The sequence below is a fragment of the Peromyscus eremicus genome, chromosome 3, assembly GCF_949786415.1.
Source record: "Peromyscus eremicus chromosome 3, PerEre_H2_v1, whole genome shotgun sequence".
NCBI lineage: Eukaryota > Metazoa > Chordata > Mammalia > Rodentia > Cricetidae > Peromyscus > Peromyscus eremicus.
This window is the reverse complement of record NC_081418.1, coordinates 6,080,458-6,102,879: the sequence shown is the minus strand read 5'-3', so window position 1 is coordinate 6,102,879 and position 22,422 is coordinate 6,080,458. Positions and strand designations below refer to the sequence as shown.

Below are 22,422 nucleotides of genomic sequence, written 5' to 3'. Positions count from 1 at the left end.
TTAAGCCGTCCTAATCTGCTGGTGTGTTGCTCTAAAGCTACTGGACTTGATAGAACTCTCTTCCAGAGGAGAGTTATCAGAGCTCATCCCCACACTGAGCTGAGCTTCAACTTCAGGGAAAGGAGGTCATATGGAAAGAGACTCTTTAAATTAGAATTCTAACTGAATGTGATAATAGCCATCTCATTTGTTTTAAAGCCATAGCAGCATTGGATTGTGTCCATGGGTGTTTTTGCTAGCAATAAACTTCCTGGTACAGAATAGGAAATGGATGAAAAGAGGGAAAAGTTGGAGCATGTTCAAAGGTACATCAGCCTCTCTGTGAAAACACTCTAGAATAAGGAGATATGTCATTCAATTACCTAATTAAATGCATCTCATGTGTTAACTTTCTATAGATAATGATCTCTATCTATAGTATCAGAATATTCATTTTCTTCTCATTGGATCTCCAATGTACTTACAACAATTTGACCTTTTAAGTGTTTTAAAAATAATTATAATTAAGACGAAGAAAGCATTTTATTAATTTCTTTTCCTTTCATTTTGTTTTTCAGTGTCCAGGAGGGGCATTTACACCCAATATGAGGACCACCAAGGACTTCCCCGATGATGTTGTCACATTTATTAGGAACCATCCTCTCATGTACAATTCCATCTACCCCATCCACAGAAGGCCCCTGCTCGTCCGCATAGGCACTGACTACAAGTATACAAAGATAGCTGTGGACCGTGTGAACGCTGCCGATGGACGATACCATGTCCTGTTTCTGGGGACAGGTAGGTGTTCATGCTCATGGTGTACTGTAGCGGAATGCTCAGTAATTTAGGCAGAAAGGTAAAAGCAAAATATTGAGCCTAAAAAGATACCGACATTTCCTTTTGTTTAGCCATTAGTGGGGACCTTAACCTCCTCCTGCCTTATATTTCACAATTGTAAATGGAGTTAATAAAATAAATTACTTATGTGGTTGTGAGAAACAACTGAAGTTCATATATTCAAAGCATCCAAAATAGTTCCTCATCCGTATTAAAGAGAAAAAGAAAAATAGTCAGCTAAATTGGGGGCTAGAAGGAAGTTTTAAATATGAACCGTATTCTTCTGAAGTAAAGCAGTCTGTGACTTATTAATCAGTATTTGGAGTCATTTTCCAGAGTGATAGTGATAGATAAGATGTTCTCTGTAACATTGGCAAGCGGACTTAAGTATAAATAGCTATTTAAAAAATATCATAGTTGCTATGTTAATAGAGCCCGCAATTCCTAAATTTTCTATTTCTTTTACCAGAAATTCAATAAAAATAGTCTTATTTCCACAGACTTGCCTTACTGGGGACAATAAGTTTAAAGTGTTTTATAGCACTGGTTCTCACAGTGTGGTCCTCAGACCAGCAAGATCAATATCACCCAGACCTTGTTAGAAATACATTTGTAGGCCCTCCTCCAAGAATGCCAGGTCTGAAACCCAGCCATCTGTGCTGTGGCAAGCCCTTCTGCTGCTTCTAATGCACTCTGTGTTTGCAAATCACTAGAAGGGAGAAAGGAGCCTTGGCCTGCTGGACAGACAGGATTACAAATTCCGTTCTTGCTTGACTCCATTTTCACAATGTCTGCTAGGTTCCTCCATATTACCCAAGCAGGAAAACTCCACACACTTACTGCCTTGCAGGCAGTGATACAGATCTCATCAGCTGTCCCTCTAGAATGTAAAAACAACTCCATGAAGTACACAGTGTGTCTTCTAATTAAGGAAACAGATATAAAACAGGCCTGTGAAAGCCATTGTAAAATGTGGTGGTTGTGGAATATGTCCTGAGTTGAAGGAGTTGCACTCAGATTTCAATCAGCTTCAAAATGTGGTTACTTTTTCTTGGCTAAATAAAACTTCCAGCCTGCTCTTCTCATGAAGTTCTTATTTTATCCCTTCTTGCAGCTAAAACCTCGGATCTGGAGCTTTCATTCACACATAATTTTTGTTTGAAATCCTAGAGACAGAGAATCTTCTAAAATGTATTCTTTGGCATGCCTGGAAGAACCTGGATTTTCCCTGCTCCCACTTAACTTGCCTGACTTCTGAAGCATAAAATCTTTCCTTCCTGATCTAATCATTCCTTAGATCTCGACTATCCTGCTGTCTCCAGGACCTTTGTTGCCAATTATAATCCTAATCCCTAGATTCTTCCATTTTATCCTATACCAACTTTGATTTAGGAAGCTTCTTCCACACACAGAACATGATTGAGTATTCATCCCACTGCCAATTCTATTTCACTGCAGATTTCACCAGGGCCTTGACTGTTCTCATCCTATAACCACTAAACTCCCTCCCTGCTCTTGTATCATGTGGCATTTCAGAATCTCTCTTTGTCTGTTGGTTCAGCCATGTGGCATACAGTTCTTCCCCTCATTCTTCCTGTATGTTGGTATATCTGCAGGCTTTTTCCATGTCCTCCTATTCATATACATTCTTTTGACCACCTTGTTTATTTGTTTTGCTTTAATTATGTATCATGTGCAAACACATTTATAAAGTGTGCCATTAATCCTTGGCAACTCAATGGTTGAATTAGCATTTCAAACACTGTTGTGCAAACTCCATTTATACTCTTCCAAAACTTTCTAACTAATACTTATACACTCCCCCATATTGTATTCACTGTGGTACATTCTTCTCATGCTTTGATCTCTTTGTAGTCTATAATTTCTCTATAGGCATATCACAGGGTTTTGATAGCCCAATAAATATTGGTCAGGCTGAACATAAAAGCGTGAGTGTATCCACTGTTACCCAGGCAATAAAATTAATTCATGCATGTCCCCAAAAGACAATCTTCAATTGCATGTACATATACTTTCATAGATGATTCCTAAACTACTACAAAGAGTTGTATTTAAATCAACAGAATACTCAAGATGGAGTTTGCATTGAAAAAACCCTGTATTTCTTGAAAGAAAGTGGCAGTTTAGAGTCCCACTTTTCTCACTGTCTCGTGTTAGCTAGGTGGTTGTTTTCTGCTTGCTTGATTTGAAGCCTGTTTAGAAGGTGGATGTTGATGTCACTGTGAGGTTGCTTTCTCTTGAAAATCTATATAATATATGTAGATTTCATGGGTGGAATTTTAGTCTTTTAAAAATGTTCAGCACTGTTTATTTAACTAGAAGACAGCAAGTAGCATAGTTCTGCAAAGATGCTTCAGCTTTTCTTCCCACAGAAGTTCTGGCACCTTGACATGGATTTTTTTGTATGTGTATGTAAACACGTGTGTTGTTTCAAAAGCTGTCTTTGGGCAAAGGCTTTTAATTGTAGTGGAGGCTTCACTAATGATTGCTTGCAAAACCTCATGAGTGTCTTAAGGATTTGGTCCAAGTAGGAAAGTGCATGTTGTGGCAAAGTCTCTGCCCACAGCATCTTTCTGGAAAGATGGTCACTGACTTAACCACTGACCCTTGTCTATATTGTCCCACTAGACTGCACTATAATTTCTGAACAAATGTTTCAACATTCATGAAACTGGAATTACTAGTACACTGATATAAAATGAAATTTCTTTGAAAAAGATACTCTCTGTATATCATTATCAGAACACCATTTAACTTTTTCTGAAATGGCTTTCATGCACCATTGTCCTATGCATGACTAATTCTGTAAGTAAGTGGGAGACTGTCAAATTTTTTTAGATGTTGACAAATTTCTAAATACAGGAGAGTATTTCCACTGTCATGGATGAATAATAGTTCACCAATTATGGTGACAACAGAGAAAGCTATTATCATGGCTTCCCTTCTTCTCTGCTATCTTGAAAGCTTCAAGGGAATTCAATGAAAGCAGCAGTTGTCAAGAAAGTTTCCATAGAGAAAACTGATGTGACAGGTCATTGGAATTCAAATAGGATATTATGTAATTATATAAGTGTACCCAATATGAATATTGTGAATGAAAGTGTTATTATACCAACTCATTATCATTATAGAATTTAATTGAGTCTTAGATGCTGATGATCTAACCTTCCAACCTGATCACCAGACAGCCAAGTAAATTATCAGGCTGAAGAGGTGGCTCATTATTTAAAGGCTAAAGCTTATAGCCCAAATTACAAAAGCTAAGGTTAAGTTTTCCTGTTTGTGCCATGAAGTTCGAAGCATATTAAGTAAGTAAGTGAAAGGCAGAGAGAAGCAAGACAGGAGAGCAGGAAGGGAGAATGAAGAGGGCCAGACAAGGAGGAGACAGACAGACATCGCTTCAGCCAGCAAAGCCTACATAGATTCCTTGGTCTTTTACAGAAAAAGATTACTTCTGCTTATTTAGGTTGATAAATATAGAATTTTCATAAAGTTAAAGAAGCTGTTTTCTAGTCCATGGAGGGTGTATAGGTATTCATGTTTCCCCAAATAAAAATTTCTTTTATATATTACATACTATTTTGTTAAAATTTAAGCCAAGTCTACTCAATTATTTTCGTATAATTCCTGCTACTACCTCTTAAAAACCTCATTTTGTGAGTATATAAAATCAACTATTCGTTTTAATCACTAATATTCAGTTTTTTCTTATTCTTTAGGAAGGTTTTAACATGCAGGCAAATGCTATCATGGCACTACTATTTCTCCTTTAGCTTTGCCATCTACCACTTATCCCCAGGCCATTGGCCCAGAGCAGACTCTGTTACACAGTCAAGAGGTTGTAGCCTCTTTTCCCTTTGCTTCTGGAGTTATGAAAATATTTTAGCGTCTGGGTAAGGTTCAGACACATTCTGTCAAGTCCACGTTTTTAGCACTACATGTGAATCAGAATGATGTGACTTTTGATGAAAGGGTAAGTGTTCTTGTGAGTGGGTGTTAAAGATTTAGGATGATTTAATAGCATTGTGGTTTTTTAAGGTAGGATCAGTGTGAGTGGTCCTCCACCACAACTCTTTTATGGACTTTACCATTTCATGCTTCTAATTAGCTTCTGTTTAACTGGATGAGCACAGAGTCGGGGTATTGGCTCTAGGAAGTCTTCCCAGTATGCAGAATTCTGAAGTAAGTGCACATGTGTGAGCAGAGCCTGAAAATGTCTGTCTGGAAACACTGGAGAATGACTGCTTCCTTCATAACTAGAGTGTTGGCAGTTGCTGCTCGTGAAATGGCATCCTGAACGAGCTACTGTGCCAAGAATTCTGAGTTTTTAAAGAACTCTCTAAAATACTAGTGTAAAATTGGATAGCTGCAGAAATGTGTTTGATTTGGGAAAAGACTACCATCATTTGGGAACTACTCATGAAAATCCTCTAAGGTTGATGTACACATTTCTCCCTCATTTAGGAGTGGAGAACAAACCTCTTTAAAGTCACTTGGGTGTTATGACTATGTGGGTCACTTCCTGCCAGGACAGGATCTGGAAACTTCTGAGAGTTTATCATCAGTTTTGCAGGGATTTTCACAGCAGTCAGGACTGATGGGACACAGCGGAACCATGGCTGAACTGAGGGAGGAAGATGGTAATCCGTGTTACCACGGCTGCTTTATCATGTGAAGAGTAGCAAAGAGGGGAGTGGTGAAGAGAAATCAGAAAATGATCCTGTGTCCAAAGACAAGTGCTATCCCATGAACTGTGCCTTGTAAGATGCGGACTTGACGCAGTGGGTACAGACTTAGTATGTAAACCCGGCAACTTGAGTGTGAATCTGCAGAACCCACCTAAAAGCCAGAGGCAGTAGCATGTACATTTGTCATCCCAGCAGGTCCATGGGGAGACAAGGACACCCCTTGGCAGTCTGTAAGCCAGTTAGTCCAGCATACCAGCCGTGAACAAAAAGAGAGAATGTCTAAATGAAGGTGGTTTTGTTTATTGACTGCCCTCCACACAGGAACCAGGGCATACTTGCCAGCACTCATTCATACACATGAAAGCCCACATACATGCACACACCCTCATATCACACACACACACACACACACACACACACACACACACAAACAAATCTATTTAAAACAATAGAAAATAAATTATACCATGAAATGATAATTTACTAAAACCAAAATATATTTTTAATCCCTGAAAATAATTGTCTCAAATAATAGAACATCTTCTAATAAACTATTCCTTGGAAATATGTTCTTTGAAAGGCAGAAGTCTCATATAATTGTCATTTAGACTGCTTATAATACACATTGCTTATCATTGTATTTCAGTAAGTAAATAAATACTAAGATTTCTGAAATATTTTAATATTATTACAATGATGCTTGCTTTTGCTGGGTACACGAGTAATTTCGTCTAACCCTCATAAATATTCTCTGAGTAACCTCATGAGTAATTAAAAAAAATGTGTGTAGGCTTCCTGAACAGGCCATCTTCTGTAACTAGGCAAGATTTCCAGTGTTGAGACTGGGACACCAATACAGCCACAAAGCCTTCGACCTACAGTCCATCCTGCCTGCAAGATGTGCTGGGGTAATGGTGGCACAGAACGTGTAGGAGTGGCCAACCAATGACTGGTCCAGTTTGTTGCCCAGGCCAGGAGATTGAGCCCACGCCTGGAGTGCCAAGAGCCAAAGACTAGGGTAGAATCAAACAGGACTAGCAAACAAACAAACAAACAAACAAACAAAAGTCAATGAAATGATATGCTAATTCTGCTATACTCATGGACCACAGCATAATCTACGTTAGAGAGGCTTCATCCAGCTGCTGATGGAAACAGATACAGAGACCCACACCCAAACATTAGGCAGGCCTGGGCAATCCAGAGGAGAATGGAGAGGAAAGATTGTAGGAGCCAAAGGAGTCAAGGACAACATAAGAGGTCAGCCCACAGAATTAACTAAACTGGCGTCATAGGAGCTCACAGAGACTGAAGCCACAGTCAGGGACCCTGTATGGGTCTAAGCTAGGTCCTCTTCCTGTATACATGCCACAGTGATTTAGCTTGGTTTTCTTGTGAGATTCCTAACAGTGGCAGCGGGGGATGTCTCTGATTCTTTTGCAGGCTCTTGGGAAACTTGCCCTCCTCCTGGGTTGTCTCCTGCAGTCTTGATATGAGGGTGTGTGCCTAGTCTTATTGTAACTTGTTACGTTGTTTTTGGTTGATATCCCTGGGAGGCCTGCTCTTTTTCTGAATGGAAACAAAGAGTGGATCTGGGGGAGAGGGGAGCCAGGGAGGGCAAGGGTCTAGGAGGAGTGGAGGGAAGGGACACTGAGGTCAGGATATAACATACAAGAGAAGAACAGAACAACAAAGAAACAAAAAGAATGTAGGTAGGCTCCATAGGGCTGGAGAGATGGCTCGGCTATTAAAGGCTGGTCTTATAACCAAAACATCAAGAACGTGGGCCTCATGGGTTCAGAAGACTTGATCTGGTATTAGTGAAAACCCGGTTCCTGGACTAATATATCATTTGAGTAGCTGCTCTGAAGGAATTATTTGGGTGAACGAGAGAATGGGTTTCATGTATTATCCAGCACTGGTTCTAGATCATGTAAAGTCGTTTCTATATTGACTATAAAAGATTCAGAATGCAGATACCTGCAAACCAATTTCACATTCTAAACATTTCTCTTCAAATTCCTACTTTATTTAGCATAGTCCATTTACATTTTCCTTATACTGAAGTTAATTTCATTTTCATTTTCTCATTTGACTTCCAACAACATGTTTTATCCACACGCGTCCAACGGATGTTTTGATGAGTTGACAGGACACGGGCTTTGGCATTCCTTTGTGTGAACAATATCACACACTTAACCTCATCTAAACATTGTCACCAAGTCCTACATGTGAGGCAGATGTATCTAACAAGGTGACAGAGAAGACAAAGACAAGTGTCAAAGACTTTTCCATGAAGCAGACTGAATTTTTGTGTATAGACTAACTGTTCTAAAATTTAACCTGTGAGTTTGATGCCTTCTTGCCAGTTATACTACATTCTGACATGGAAGTACACACTTTTTTGTGATGGGATGGATACACGAGAAAGTAGGGCTTTGTCTGAGTTTTTGGAATGACTTCACCAGAGTTTTTAGAATATCCCTACATTTACAAATTTTATTATTTTTTTAGAATTGAAATTATACCTGTGTCCAGAATGTCTGATACATTCATCAAGACACATAGGAAACCCTGATATGCTTCTCCTTGTTTAATTTAAATGGATTTTATACAATGGATTGATACACTGAAGGTTTCTGACCATGCAAGTCTATAGTGCTCTCAGCAAGAGGCAGAGTGCTTTGCTCCGTAAAGTTGGCCCACTTTTCACTCCATCACAACATTTTTCTCACTTGTGGGAGGACAGCTATAGTCAAACCCCATCACTGGGGTGTCTCTCATAGGACTAGAAGGATGTTTTTGCCCCTTCCGATGCTGATTGCTGAAGTCTGTTGGCTGAGTGTGGGGCGGAAATCACTGTGCTAGGTTTTGCTCCTGCAGTACTGTCAGCTTCCTGGGGACAGCCATTGCAGCCCCTGTCCTCGGAGAAGAATGTACAGCCTCCTGCTCACCAGGCTGGGCCTCCTGTGACTCCTCATAGGCCCCTAGCTGGCTGTTTGTGGTGACTGGTTGTGTGGAGACCAGCTCTGAAGAAAAAAAAAATGATTGCACAGGGAACAGCATAAATTTTAGAAAATTAGAGGAAGCGTTTTATTTAGAATATGAAACTCAAGAGAAATTAGAATAGAAAAGTTTTAAGGCAGAACTTCTGAGCTAAGTATGTGGCATTACAAGTGTGTTTTTACATGTATGCTTGGTTTACTTTTCCACTGATGTAGTAGCAGAATACTGAGCATCCAAATATCTTTCTCATAGTTCCTGGAACTGGAGATATGGTACTTAATTACCAAAAGGCTCTCCCAGGTGTGTTCAATGTTTCTGACCTCGAGAAAGGGGCATTTTTCCGAACTGTGTGGATGTGTTCAACACAAACATGTAGCTCTTAAAAAAGAAAAGGAAAAGACGGTTTGTCTTTGCTGTAGTCAGAAAGATGAGAGACAGTAAAAGCAATGTCAGAATGTCACCCTGGTGTCCCTTAGATGGAAGAAAGCAATCATATGAGGAGGAAGATAAGAAGTCTCTAAAATTTTTAAACCACAGAAAACCAGTTTTCCCTAGAACATACATTGTGATGCTCAAAATATTGATTTTGGCATACTGAGACCCATGTTGAATTTCTAGTCCCCACAATGCTAAGAGGAACAATGTGTGTTCTTCAAAAACACTAAATTACTAACAATTATTTATGTAGCAATTTAAAACTAATTCAATCAGCTTTTGAGTTCTGGCTTAATTGATATATATAAAGAACTTAAAAATAATTATTAATCACATTTTCTGTTTTTACACTCTGAAAGGAAAGTCAGCACTAACTAATGCATAAAGGTAATATCACATTTCAGACTACTCTTCTTTCTCAATTGCCGAGGGGTGGTGCAGAAAGAAACCACCGCAATGGCAATGCCTTGTCATCACAATGCTTGGTTACTCTAAGGTTGCCAGAGTCACTTTCTCAATCTGGTAAGTCTGAGTATCATAAAATACAGCCGAACCACGACACTGAGGTCCTATCAGCTTGCATTTCACTATTGCTTACAAGCAAGTCACATGTTCCTTGTTGTGCCTTATCAAGAATTAACTTAGAATATGACAACCACATTTATATTCATTTTAAAGCATTTTTGTTTTGTTTTAATGTTTATTTTGGATGCATGCATGCATGTGTACATGTGCTTTCATGAGATGGCATGTATGTGGAGGGCAGAGGAGAGATTTGGGAGGTTGTCTCTTTCACCATGTGGAAATGAGCTCAGGTGGGCAGTTGCCCTTGCCCACTCAGCCATCTCATCTACCCTGTAATATTAATGAAGAAGGGACACTAAAATGACCAAAAGAAAGGTAGCGTTTGTGTATCAAAGGCAGGAAATGATGCCCATATAAAATAGGAGTTGGAAGTTTAAGGTTCAAAGGGATTATTTCTATCAAGAATTATACAGAGGAAGAGATAAGATGATAACAAATTTGCTGTTGTCATGATATATATATTATTGATTATATGATTTATATATATTAGAATGAATATATCATATGGTTTATATGTATTAGCATGAATATTAGAAAATATGCTTTTTCTTTGATCTATTATGCATCTATTATGAAAAACAGTGGCTCTTTTCATCAAAAGTGCAAATATAAAGTTAAATTTACAATATAATAATACTTAATTTATATTATAGTTAGCAAATAATATAAATTTCAATGTTTCATTAAAATAACACAGAGCCAACAAAATGAAATTCTTATTCCCTTTCTAAGTATATGAACTAAGAATCTGATGAACTGAATGGCTTATTTAGGATTGCAGTGCCATTGGAAACAGCTTTGAAATGAAGCCAAAGTCTGTATCCCATTGGATTGAAGTTTTGGTGGACTCTCCAGATGGATAAGTCCAAGAGGGTGTTACTACAGATGTCCTTCAGCCGAGAGTGCTGTGCTAGAGATAGAGGAGCCTCATTAGCTGAGTGTGTGTTAGATGAGTCCTTGACAGTGAGGAGGCCAGTCTAGGGAATTATAACGATAAAGATTTAACTCCGAGAGTTCCTTGTAACTCCGAGAGTTCCTTGAATGAGTAAGAAAATTAAGAAGTGTTTTCTAATAAGAGTGAGGACTATTCATGAAAATAAGCACGGAATAAAAGGATGTGACCTTGAGAAAGACAGGGCGGGCAGGAAGAAGCAATGGACGAGATCATTATATTTGAATGTCCTTGTTACGTGCTGCTTCCCACATTATACTATCTTCCTATGTACTAGTGGCATTGAGGAAAGCATATCCTCTCCGTGTGTGGATGTACCCAGAGGGAAGGGAAAGGCCAACAAGGACAAGCGAATGGTGGGTCTGGATGTGACCACAGGGGAATGAGCTTCCTTATCTGAAAATCCAGATACAAGGATGTTCCAAGCCATTTGGGCCAAATGATTTGAACGTCAAAGCCAATGCAGAAGAGCTCATCATATGATGAAAATGGTGCTGGAGGAGAGGTTCATTCATGATCATACAATTCATTAGTTTCAAAAGAGTAGTTCTTTCCCTGCGTAGTAGAAAGGCTGAGCACAGCTCTGTGTTTGAAATTTATTTTTGCATCATGAATAGGAGCAGACGAACCTTACATAGTATGGCTGCATTATAAACTTGAAGCTGTTTGTTTTTTGTTTGGTTTGTTTTTAATGTGTACATATGTGTGTAAAATATATGTGTGTGTTTGTGTGTGCACCAGATGTAGATGTCAGGTGTTGTCCTCTATCACACTTTTTTATGTGAGACAGTCTCTCACTGAATTCAAAAATCACTAGATGGCTAGAATTGTGGCCTGTGAGCTTTGAGAATCCATCTGTCCCTCCTCACCCCCAAGCTAGAGTTATAGATACTCAGCACCAGGCAAAAGAGGCAGAGGATGCAAGGGCAGAGACGTGAAAATAAAAGGAAGGACAAGAGAGGAGAAGAGAACAAAGAAAGAGAAGGGAAGAAGAGAGAGAGAGAGAGAGAGAGAGAGAGAGAGAGAGAGAGAGAGAGAGAGAGAGAGAGAGAGAGAGAGAATAACTTTAGTGACAAATCCCAGCTAGAGCTGCTGGTGGCATTTGGGAAATTACAGAGCAAAGCACTGGTTTTATAAGAAGCTTGGGTGGTGTTGTAACACGTGGAGACTAGTAAGAAGTGGCCAAGGAAAGTAAGCTCAGTTAGACACAGTCTCTCGAGTTTACAGGGAATGTTCACACAGCTTGTCTCCTTTGATCTTGAGCAGCCTGTCAGCTGTGTAAGGAAATTGCAATATCAATATTTTATAGACAAAGGAAAATTTACGGGTCATAATTTTGGATTGCATGTGTAGGGACATGATTTACCGAGCAGCAGTTCTGGATGCGCTGTTAACTGTGCTACTTGGGGCAAGCAGGTCTTTCACCACCCAATGCTTACTGCAAGCACCCATTACAGGATAGGGCTGTGCTCATCACAGGACACCGTTGTGGGAAGCATCACAGTTCTAACAACTGCTGTTAGGAAACACAACTGTGGTGTCCTTAATTAGCAGTGTACCTTAAGCTGCTCTTCTTCTGGGGATTTACAAACTGTTTACTTTAAAACATGACATGTTTTCACTTTATAGTTTTACTTGAATCAATCTCTTAATTTTTTTAATTTTGTTTAAGTTGCAAATGTTTATTGTAAAGAGCTGTTTACAGAAGAAGAAAAATAAAATGTAGTTTACCATCCCTTATTTCAAACCAAACTGTTAACATCTAGGCATCTCAATCTGGCTTTTCTTTTCTGCCAGTTAAAGAATTAAAAGGCTGGGAAATTCTCAGGGGAAGTGTATCAGACACAGCAGACAGAATCAGCTGGTTAAAAAATGCTTTTATGAGGGTTGTGGAAACACACACACATACAGAGAGACAGACAGACAGACACACAGACAGGGTCAGAAAAGCAGAGAGGCCCGGAAAGACAGGAAGAAACAAAGAGGCAGCAAGCACGCAGAGAGAAAAGCCCTTTCAAGCACACGGAGCCCTGGGAAGCCTGAGATCGGGACTCTTCTGGGGGTTTGAAGGTTCTTTACATGGATCTTTTCTCCCTAACTTAGGGTTGTTCAGTTTGAACAAGACAGGAAGGATGAGAGGGTCATAATTTGGAGGTAAGCATATCCTGGTCCAGTCTTGAACTTAGTAAATTGGCCCATTGGCAAGAAAGGCATACTGACATGAGATAAAGCCCGCCAGACCTTTAGGCCATTTTCTCAGGTCGGAAATATGAGGCAAAAGCTGGAAAGTGCACTATTTTATTACCTATGTGTGGTCCCTCTCTTGACATATCTGCCTACTAGCAATCTATTTAAACCCCTACTCCCTCAGAATGTACTTTAAAATTCAGAAAACTTTGAAGAGGAAACATCAATGTATTCATATATAAGATGTCTTGCAAGGCCTTGACCATACCTCGTAATAGCACACAGTACTGTTTTCTACATAGAAATCTTCAACCCAAGCAAAGTAAATAACTTCACATCCATACAGGTCAGGCTTTATAATAAATTGGTTCAAGGACAGATTTTATCATCACCATAAGAGATATATTTTAAATAGCCAAAACATAACAATGCTTGAAACTTAGGGCTGTGTATAGAGTTAGCAAATGGTCTCATAATAAAAATGGAGTGTGATCCTCACTCACAAGCAGGTTGTTATGTTATAAATGCAAATTTGTCTTACAGGGTCAGCTATTGCAAATAGAGAAGTTTGACTATTTGGGGGGGGGAGTGCATATCATGTTTTACTGTCGCTGAATCCTGAATAAGTATTGTTGCTTGTGCATTTGTTTACTTAGTCGGGGTTTAATGGCCCCTAAAACAGGAAGAGAAGATAGTGTGGTATGTCTTCAATATGGTCGGAGGAGGTCTCTAGAATCTTTCTTAGGCATTGTTGGCGCTGTTCTCCTTAGGCTGGGGAAGTGATGGGCTGCACCTTATGTAAGCACTTGTTACCCTTGGATCTGTTGCCTTCTCCTAAATAGAACTCGTTATTGTGAGGAGCATGGTATTGCTTTGACTTTGACCACAGTAGGTCTTGCTCTTCTGGGTGCTGGGTTTGTATGCTTCGTGTAAACCATCCAGGTTTTGCAGGAAACCAGCTGCAAGTTCTGTCCTTAGCCTTATTAAGTCAGGTTACTGGTTGTTTTTTGTTGTTGTTGTTGTTGTTGTTGTTTGTTTGTTTTAAGTTAGATCTAAACAATGTCTTAACTTTCAAATATATGATCTACATAAATCTCAGTCTTTGGGGAGACCAAGAATTATCAAGGTGTTAGTGAAATCTGAGTGAGGTTAACATTTTGGCTTCCAACAACATTGCTTCCCTTCTCCTCTCCCAACTCCTGCAGAACCTCCAATATATCCTCCCGACTTGGCTCATAGTCCCATTCCCACTCACCTCATCCCATCCAGATCTTGCCCAGCTATCCTGAAGGACAGCCCATCCCCTGTTCTGCTGCTCCAAATTCCATTATCTGCTCCTTATCTCAATATGACATCCATGCTGCACTTGAACTCCCAGAACCTCTTTTGGGAAATTGTCGCCAGGCAGGGAGCGAAGTGATCCTGAAGGTTAGCATGTGAGGATCCTGTGCCATATGATGTACGAAAAGAGTTGCCACTGCGTCTGGCAAAATGGTTCAGCAGGAAAAGGCATGTGTGTCCAAGCCAGAGGACCCAAGTTAGATTCATATAAAGCACATGATAATCAGAGAAAGTCTACTTCTGCAGGTTGTCCTCTGACCTCTTCACTCACACATGACGAGTGTGCGTGCTGAATACTCACACATGCACATAATTAACTAATTAGAAAGAGTTCTTTATATAGTTTACCATTCTTACATTGTTCACTTTGGGAAACTTCTCCAGCATCCCTGATTCCATTGGCCAATGGCTATAAGTGCCCTCCAGAAAGATTTTCCTCATATTTCTTTCAAAAGTATTTGCGATCCCTCTTTCCTTACTGCCAACTTCCATCAATAACAGTAATTTTGCAGACTGGGTATTCTTATGAAATTTTATAAGTCATATGTCTGTCTGATTTTGAAGTATCTGAAATTTATTGATTAAAATTCTTCATAGAAGTTTTACCTAATGATTGTATTATAGAGTACATACCTTATTTCATACATTAATTACAAATGTGTTATTTCAGCTTAATTTATACAAAATGGAAATAGAGTTTCACAAATCTATATCAAAATTGATTTGGTGGTCCTATTATGATCAATATAGACAACTACAAAGAAGTTAAATACATTTATGACAATTATACTGTTTGTCACTTGGGAATCTCAAATATTTGAGCAGGCGTATGTGTCTCAGTAAAGCTTATACATAAGCAATACTTCTAAAAATTTCTTCTGTGATTTAACATGGGAAACAACATCTGCATTTTTGGTAAACTCATAGGTGACTTTGGCTGAGGTAATCTGAAGGCCACGTGCTTGAAAGTTTATGTAACTGAGCGTGACTAGAGGTACCAAGGAACCAAGTAAAATTCAATGCTATCAGCAAGTGGAACTGAAAACCAACGAATCCTATTTATTTACTTTTCTTACAATGCAGAGATGTATTTTAACTTTCTAAAAAGTTCTTCCCCCAATGAAATCCTTTTTAACTTAGGCGCACTCAATACATTCACAGTTATGTGACCCTATAAACTCTCGCTTCAGCAAACTTTGGAAAAGACCGTCCACTTAGCTTTGATGCGTGCTGCCACCCCAAGTGTGTCCCCTTAAATGGAGACACTTAAGATGCTACTTATGGCCAAGGATATGGTAGAGTCACCCCTGTGCCCGGGGCTGATGAGAATGTCAACAACACAGCTCTTCAGTTATCTGCCAGGAGTGTGTGAGAGTACTGCTTGTTTTTCCATTTTATTTTCAAATTATAAAAGTAGCAATAAAAGACTGCAGCCGCAGTGGTTTGCTAACCAAACAGGAAAATGACTTCCACTTGGGATGGGTGTTTAACCTGGCTTTAAATGACGTAGCCACTTGATTAGATCCAGTGGCTTTTGAAATTGCCGGTGATGGAATCCTAATCACATTTCCTTAATGTCTGCAAAGCCTCCACTTGCCTGTGATTTTCAGCTTTTGCTGGGCTTTACTGTTTTGTTCCTTCCATAAATGAATTGACCCTAAAAAATATAATGAGGCAATGTGGGCATTTAAGACATTTGTTTATTGTTTTATAATGTTTGACTTTAAAAATAAATACTACAACTTACATAACAGTTATCTTAAAGTCATGTACTACGCTGCAGTGTTTGTCACCCTGGGTCACTGAGCTGAAAAGAGAAAAAGGAGAGAGAGATTAGTATGTGATTTGGGATTGTGTGTTTTTTCTCAAGTGAGTAAGTCTGCTTCTTACTTGATGTGAATGATTATTGATTACCATGCTCTCAGAATCACAATTCTGTGTACAATTTATAGGACATGGTATAAAATAAAATTCAGTGTCCCTTAAAAAAGTGAAGACTTTTAAAGAGGCGATAAAAGGGCCTTACATCAAACTTGTAACCTCCCTGAGCATAGGTGCCTCTGTGGTTGTGAGGTGACACATGGAGGAAGCCACCCTGACTAGAATTCTTTCTTGAGTTAGTAACCACTGAGAGGGGAGGGCTGGGATCTGATTAAGGTGGCAGTGTGCCTCCATTCCAATGGGAAGCACAGCTTGTTTCCAGGGAAACCTGAGGACCCCAGTTAAAATGCAACCAGGGGATAAATACCAATCCTGACTCCAATGACCTGCTGAGTAATGAGCTATGCTTCATCACTTGCTTTAAACTCCAACACCTACTGTGTAATACATGCGGCTGCTCTCTAGGTTAAAGACAGAAGAGCACTTGAACAATGATTGCTGTGATCACTTGTATTACATCTCAAAGAAATCTAGATAGTCTAAACTAAGAATCAGAAAGGATGCTTATTTATGGAAGTTTCTTTAGATATTTAATAAACAAAGGAAATTAAATCATCAATGTGTATTGATCATTCTGCTGTTATCTTTATACATAGATTTGCATCATTCAGAAATCAATTCTAAGATTTGTTTTGGGTACTCACACATATCATCAGTGATTTCATTTCTCCAGGGATCTATTATCTGTACCATCTAGATGAAGAAGTTGAGAGTCAGTAGAAAAAAGTTGCTTCAATGATGACCAAGTTTAGTAGGTGAGATACAGAGAGGCAAAGTGGCTCCACCTGCCAAGGGTAACATACATACCAGACCAGACACTGTTTTAAATGGTTTCAATATTGCTGTTTCTTAGTCAAAACTCAACTAAAAGCGGTCATCTACCTTACTCAGGCCTATTAAATTCCCAAACGACTTCCATTTGGGAATTTAGAAGGCAGACCTTCACTGCAGCATCTTTCAGCTCTGCCTTCTGTGTTGCTACCTCTTCAAGGGAGTTTCTGGTATGGTAGCTGGGAGGACTTCAGCACAGCTCTGTGGAAGAGTTTAACACCCTGATGAAGGAGACTCATGCTGTGGCCCTGACTTGTTTATTTGCCCACTTCTTGGATGCTGTTATGGGATATTTTTTGTGGAGTTGGTGAAGAGCAGAGGCATATTTTATTATGTAGACTGAGAATGGAGAGACTTTGTTTCCAAAAGCTGCCTGTTGATATTATTAATATAAGAAGGAAAAATAATTCGACGTACGCTGTAGTAACCGACATCCGCCGCAAAAGTATAGTTATTGACTCTGTTTACCCAGAAGCCAAGTGGAGCTGCAGAAAGCATGGAGAGACTGCTTCACTGAAATACTAGCGTAGGCCTTCTCCAAAGACAAAAGAACGGTGGAGAGGATTTATAATAGTGCATACTTCCAAAGAAAACCATTCTGAGCACCCCGAAAAGGAAGATAGCTTCTTCAAACGAAATGGTACAGAGATGGCTTTATGAGGGTGTCAGTACTAGGGAGCTTTATGACCACTCTAGAATGTATACTTCACAATGACTAACATTTTAATGTGAACACATGACTTAAAAACCCATAAATTCTAGACTGAACACTTGGGTATCATGTCTATTTTTCTTTTCATCTGTGTCTGACTCAGTGGAGAACCTCAATAATTTTTACCAAGTCAATGAGTTCAAATGGATGGCAGATAATGCAAATTTACTTTATTTTATAGTGAGTTATACAGCCTGATATACTGTAAAATATTTTCCATGTGTACCTGATAAATATTTAAAAATGTAAAATAAGAAAAGCAAAAGACAAGTGATATTCTACTTTTTATTTTGAGTGAGTCAAATACATGTTCTTCACCATATTTTATCAGCTAATTTTGTAGTTCTTCATATTTTATCAATGAATAAATATAGTATCTCTATCAAAAAACTTTTTGAAGAGATTGATGATTCATAAAAAATTTTCCTCTCATTGTATGTTAACACATTAGAAAAAGGAATTAAGAGGCACCTGACTCATCTGAGAACATACAACTATTTTCTTTTATATTAAAAAGCAGGTATTGTGCATGTGTAAACAACACAGCAATTTGATATGTATATGCATTATGAAATGGCTAAAGCAACCAACTATTTGAACTTTTCAGAGCTAAGTTGTATCTTTGAGAGACATTGCAATCAAGATATACTTTAATGTAATTCTCCTTGTGCCTGTGGTATCCAAAGTTTCTCATCCTCTGCTCATGGAGGATACTGCCACAGAAAGGCTAGGATGCTAACAGTCCTTACACACTAGAGTAAGGAGCCAGAAAAGAGTATAACCTTTATCATAACAGAATGTCAGTCAAATTGGATGCTCTCATTCCTGTCCTGATCTCTTTAAACCTTTAGGACCAGTGACTCACATATTCAACAGCAGCATTGGCATACATATACACATACACAAAGGCATAGACACACACAGACACACATGAGGGATGGGTTGAGGAGGAAGAACACCACACATGTTTCTCTAAACTGTCATAATCTCAAAGTTCTTGGGTTAGGATTTGTGGTTGTATAATATTCCTCTAGATGTCTCCACTGATCATTTTGATATGTTGTCATTCATAAATAAGGAATATCTGTGACCACATTCATCCATTTTCCTTTATGACATATTTGTATAGCTTCTCTAAGAGGTTTCTTATTGCAAATTTTTATTGATCTTATCCTCTAGAAAAAAAATATCCAAATCATCACCTGGGCTGATTCTCAGGAGGCTTCTCAAAGAAGCAAAATCATTTCGGTTTGTAAATCACACCTGGAGTCTTCAATGCTGTGGAAGCACCAGAAGTTTCAGCTTGTTTAAGCAGAGAATTGTACTCACAGGATAGACTTAAACACTTCCATTGTCAGATTCTCACACACTGCATCCTCACAGTCTAGGAATTGTCTAGCAAGCCTCAGGCCTCACTCTTCCAGATGTCTCTTAGTTTTCTTTCTTTTTAAAATCATCCTGTCAGTTTGTACCATTTTGTAAGCCATGATTTTTTTTAAAAAAATAAGAACTTTTGAGAATCTTTTGGTAAGGTTCATAAAATATGAATTGTAAACATGAGTAGGATATTTTATGTCAAAGTGACTCTTGGTTGTAGACTGACAACCAGTTTTAGATGCTGAGGTTTAAAATTTGTAGTATCAGTACCGAAATGATTCTTAGTTAGAAAGTTTTACACAGTTCACTTCTACACAACTTTTCCTATGGACATTTCTCAGCCAAATTCGAAAAAAGCCATCTTATCTGTTGATGATGGTGGATTATTATAAATTGTAAGCTCATAGTCACAACTGAGAGCATTTATATTATGATCCTGATATTATGATCCAGCTTATGATTTTTTTTTTTAACTAGGAATGCCCAGCCTTAGCTTAGCTTAGTTTCTAGCCAGCTTTCCTTATCTTAAATTATCCTGACTACCTTTAACCTCTGGGCTTTTCCTTTTCTCTAACTTCTGTAAATCTTACTCTTACTCCATGGCTTGCTGTGTAGTTGGGTGGAGGGCTCCTGGAGTCCTATTTTTTTTAAGAGCAACTTATTTTTCATCTTCTCATTTTTAAATCTCAACTAGTTTTCTTAAATGTATAATTCACGTAATTGATAAAGCAAAATTATCGTATACATGAAAGTGTCTACATGACTCTACAAAACAATCTGAATTATATAATCTCAGCCTAAAAACCATTTTATGTACTGTTATTATTTAATATGTACTGTTATTATTCAATATGGCTAGGTGATACAAGAACATTTTTATTTTACATTACTTTGGATCATGTAGTTTCAAAACCTTTCCCTATATTTTAAGGACATCCAAAGAAACATTGCCAAATAATAAGTCAAATCGTATCACTATGATTATTCTAAAAATGGTATCCATACCTGAGATAAGCCAGTTTATTTATGTTTCTCATTTATATATTTTATTTATTTTGACTGTATATTGTAATGGGAGTGAGATATTTTACCCTAACTAAACTCAATATTCTCCAGGACTAGAGACTTTATGCTATTATGATAGCCAACCAAACCTAATACTTTCTATTATATTTCAAGAATATATACTTGACTCACAATTTATTTTACAGATTTATTTTATTTATAAATGTGTACCCACACGTGTGTGAATATGGCTTCTTGACTCACACAAAATATAAGACTGCCATATTTTCCTTTTAGTTGAATGTATTCTCAATATAAGCATATGGGATTAGACATAAACTCAATGTGTTACAAATAGTAATTGCTCGACATTTAATCTGTCTGAGGACTGAGCTTCTTCATTCGCAGTATTCTGACAGCATCTCCTTGTCTCTCGCGTCTAGATCGGGGCACGGTGCAGAAGGTGGTTGTCCTTCCTAGCAACAGTTCTGCCAGCGGGGAGCTCATTCTGGAGGAGCTGCAAGTCTTTCAGGTTTGCCCATTACTGCTACTCATCTCAACACATGCATGATGACATCGTTCCGTTACCCCTCTCGCCAGTAAAAATATCCAATAAAAGATTAAATAAACAAATGCAATAAATTTTAAGAGTAGGAAAGCATCAGATAAAAGGAGAAATAGAGAACAAATATTTTTGTGAAGTATTTTCTTATACTTCAAGTTATCTTAACATAAAAGGCTCAAATTTTTTCCAGCTATCATCACAACTCAAAGAACTTTGGTCATCATTATTTTTAAAAAATGAGCCCCTATGGCCAAGTCTAGGGTTTGTCATGAACAGGGTTTTATCATTCCCTTCACAAACCACTGCAACCCGAATGCCTTCACATTACTGATTGCAGATAAGCTTCCTCATATTTTTGCAAGCAGTCATTTCAAGAAAAACTGTTCTCGTTTGATTGCTTTCCATGGAAGTGCCACTCTGGATAAATAAAACAAATGTTCCTTCTTAGTGCTTGAAGCCTTCTGTTCTGTCCTTACTTGAGATTTCACTGTATTATTCTCCTTGTATTTGGGATCTAAAAAAAAAGAAAAACAACAAAACAAAAGCAAAAAGTATTCACAGAGAACTTCACTTCTCTAAGATCTCTGCCGGTCACGACACAGGCCCAGAGGCCTTTTCCTTCCTTTTACTTTTAGATAGAGTGTGTCCCTCTAGTCTGACCTCCAGCTTGGGACCTTCCTACCTCAATTTTCCAAGTGTTGCACATTTAAAGACTGAGGTGACCAAGCTCAGCTGCCATTTCTCCAAGTATCTGGGAACCAGCAGAACCGGTCCGGTAGTCCTGCCTTGCTAATTTCTCTGTAGCATGGCCATTGCTGTGTACAAGTATCCTTCTTATCTGCATTTGGAAACTAAGGGAAGCACAGCAAAAGAGTTGCAAGGAAACTTTGGCCTGGATTCAATCCTTACATAGACCATTATTGACAAGTAAGCCAATTAAGACACAATGGCTCCTGGAGCACACAGCCTGCCACTGACTGAGGATTTTACTCAGTAGCACTTAGAACTCCCAGAAGCAGAGCATCTCTGGTCCAGTTGGCTGTCTTGCTTGACTTGAAACCTATTGTCTCATTAAGATCGTTATTGTGTTTACTAAGACTATTGGTTTCATAAGCATTTAATTGCTTAAGATACAATGCTGATAGATTTCATGATTAAATTTTTAAAATTAAAAATACAACAAAGAATGGAGTCTAATATAAGTTAGAGACACACCAGCTACTTTCCAGTGTGTTATTAAAGTTAGCACTTGAAATACTTAACTCTAATTTGCACTAGGTTCCTTGTGACTAACACATTAAATTATGCCCATCTAAAAATGTCAACTCTATCTATCCCAGCATGTTTTGCATGCTTGGTTTTGTAAAGAAGTTGAATGTTTCACTGTATTAACTAAAATTGTATTACATATTATGCTTTATTTTTTCTCATGCAACCAACTAGGAACAAGTTGGTGGTTCTTGAAGATAACAAAAAGTTATATAGTGCAAACACTTCATTTCTAATACTGAAGTATTTTTTGGTTATCAAGAAATGTTGAATGAAGTGAGCTTGACACAAGTCTAAACACATATGTTATGGCAAAACTGTAAAGACATGTACATTTTTCTGATCAAGTGAGAACTATGTATGAGCTGTTACATGACTTGCTCTGTTGTTATCATCAAGGAGAAGAAATTCTCAGTGAAAATACATACCCAGACACAGTGTATGTGGGGGGCATCATTCTTAAGGTGTTTGAGCTTCCTCACTGATGTCTGTATGTTTGTTGATATAGCAGAGTCAAAAGACAGTCTGGCCAAGTGCAGTAACTGTCTTTGGCATATGTTTGTGTCACAATTTTGAGGTGAGGTAAAAATAATTGGGTGTGCGTGATATATTGTGATGGTCATGTAAGGATATAATGGATTTAAGTAGGAAAAAATTCCTTAATTTCATGTCATATGGAAGTACTGCA

At 38.3% G+C, this 22,422-nt stretch overlaps 1 protein-coding gene across 1 annotated transcript in view; it reads left to right on the top strand.

Annotated features, from left to right (window-relative positions):
• The window catches only part of Sema3c (semaphorin 3C), a 154,497-nt gene that overhangs the window by 113,130 nt on the left and 18,945 nt on the right, over positions 1 to 22,422 (top strand). The window contains exons 11-12 of the mRNA XM_059257259.1: positions 558 to 780; positions 20,344 to 20,432. Coding sequence (XP_059113242.1) covers positions 558 to 780; positions 20,344 to 20,432 — 312 coding nt within the window. The remainder of the gene's footprint in view (positions 1 to 557; positions 781 to 20,343; positions 20,433 to 22,422) is intronic.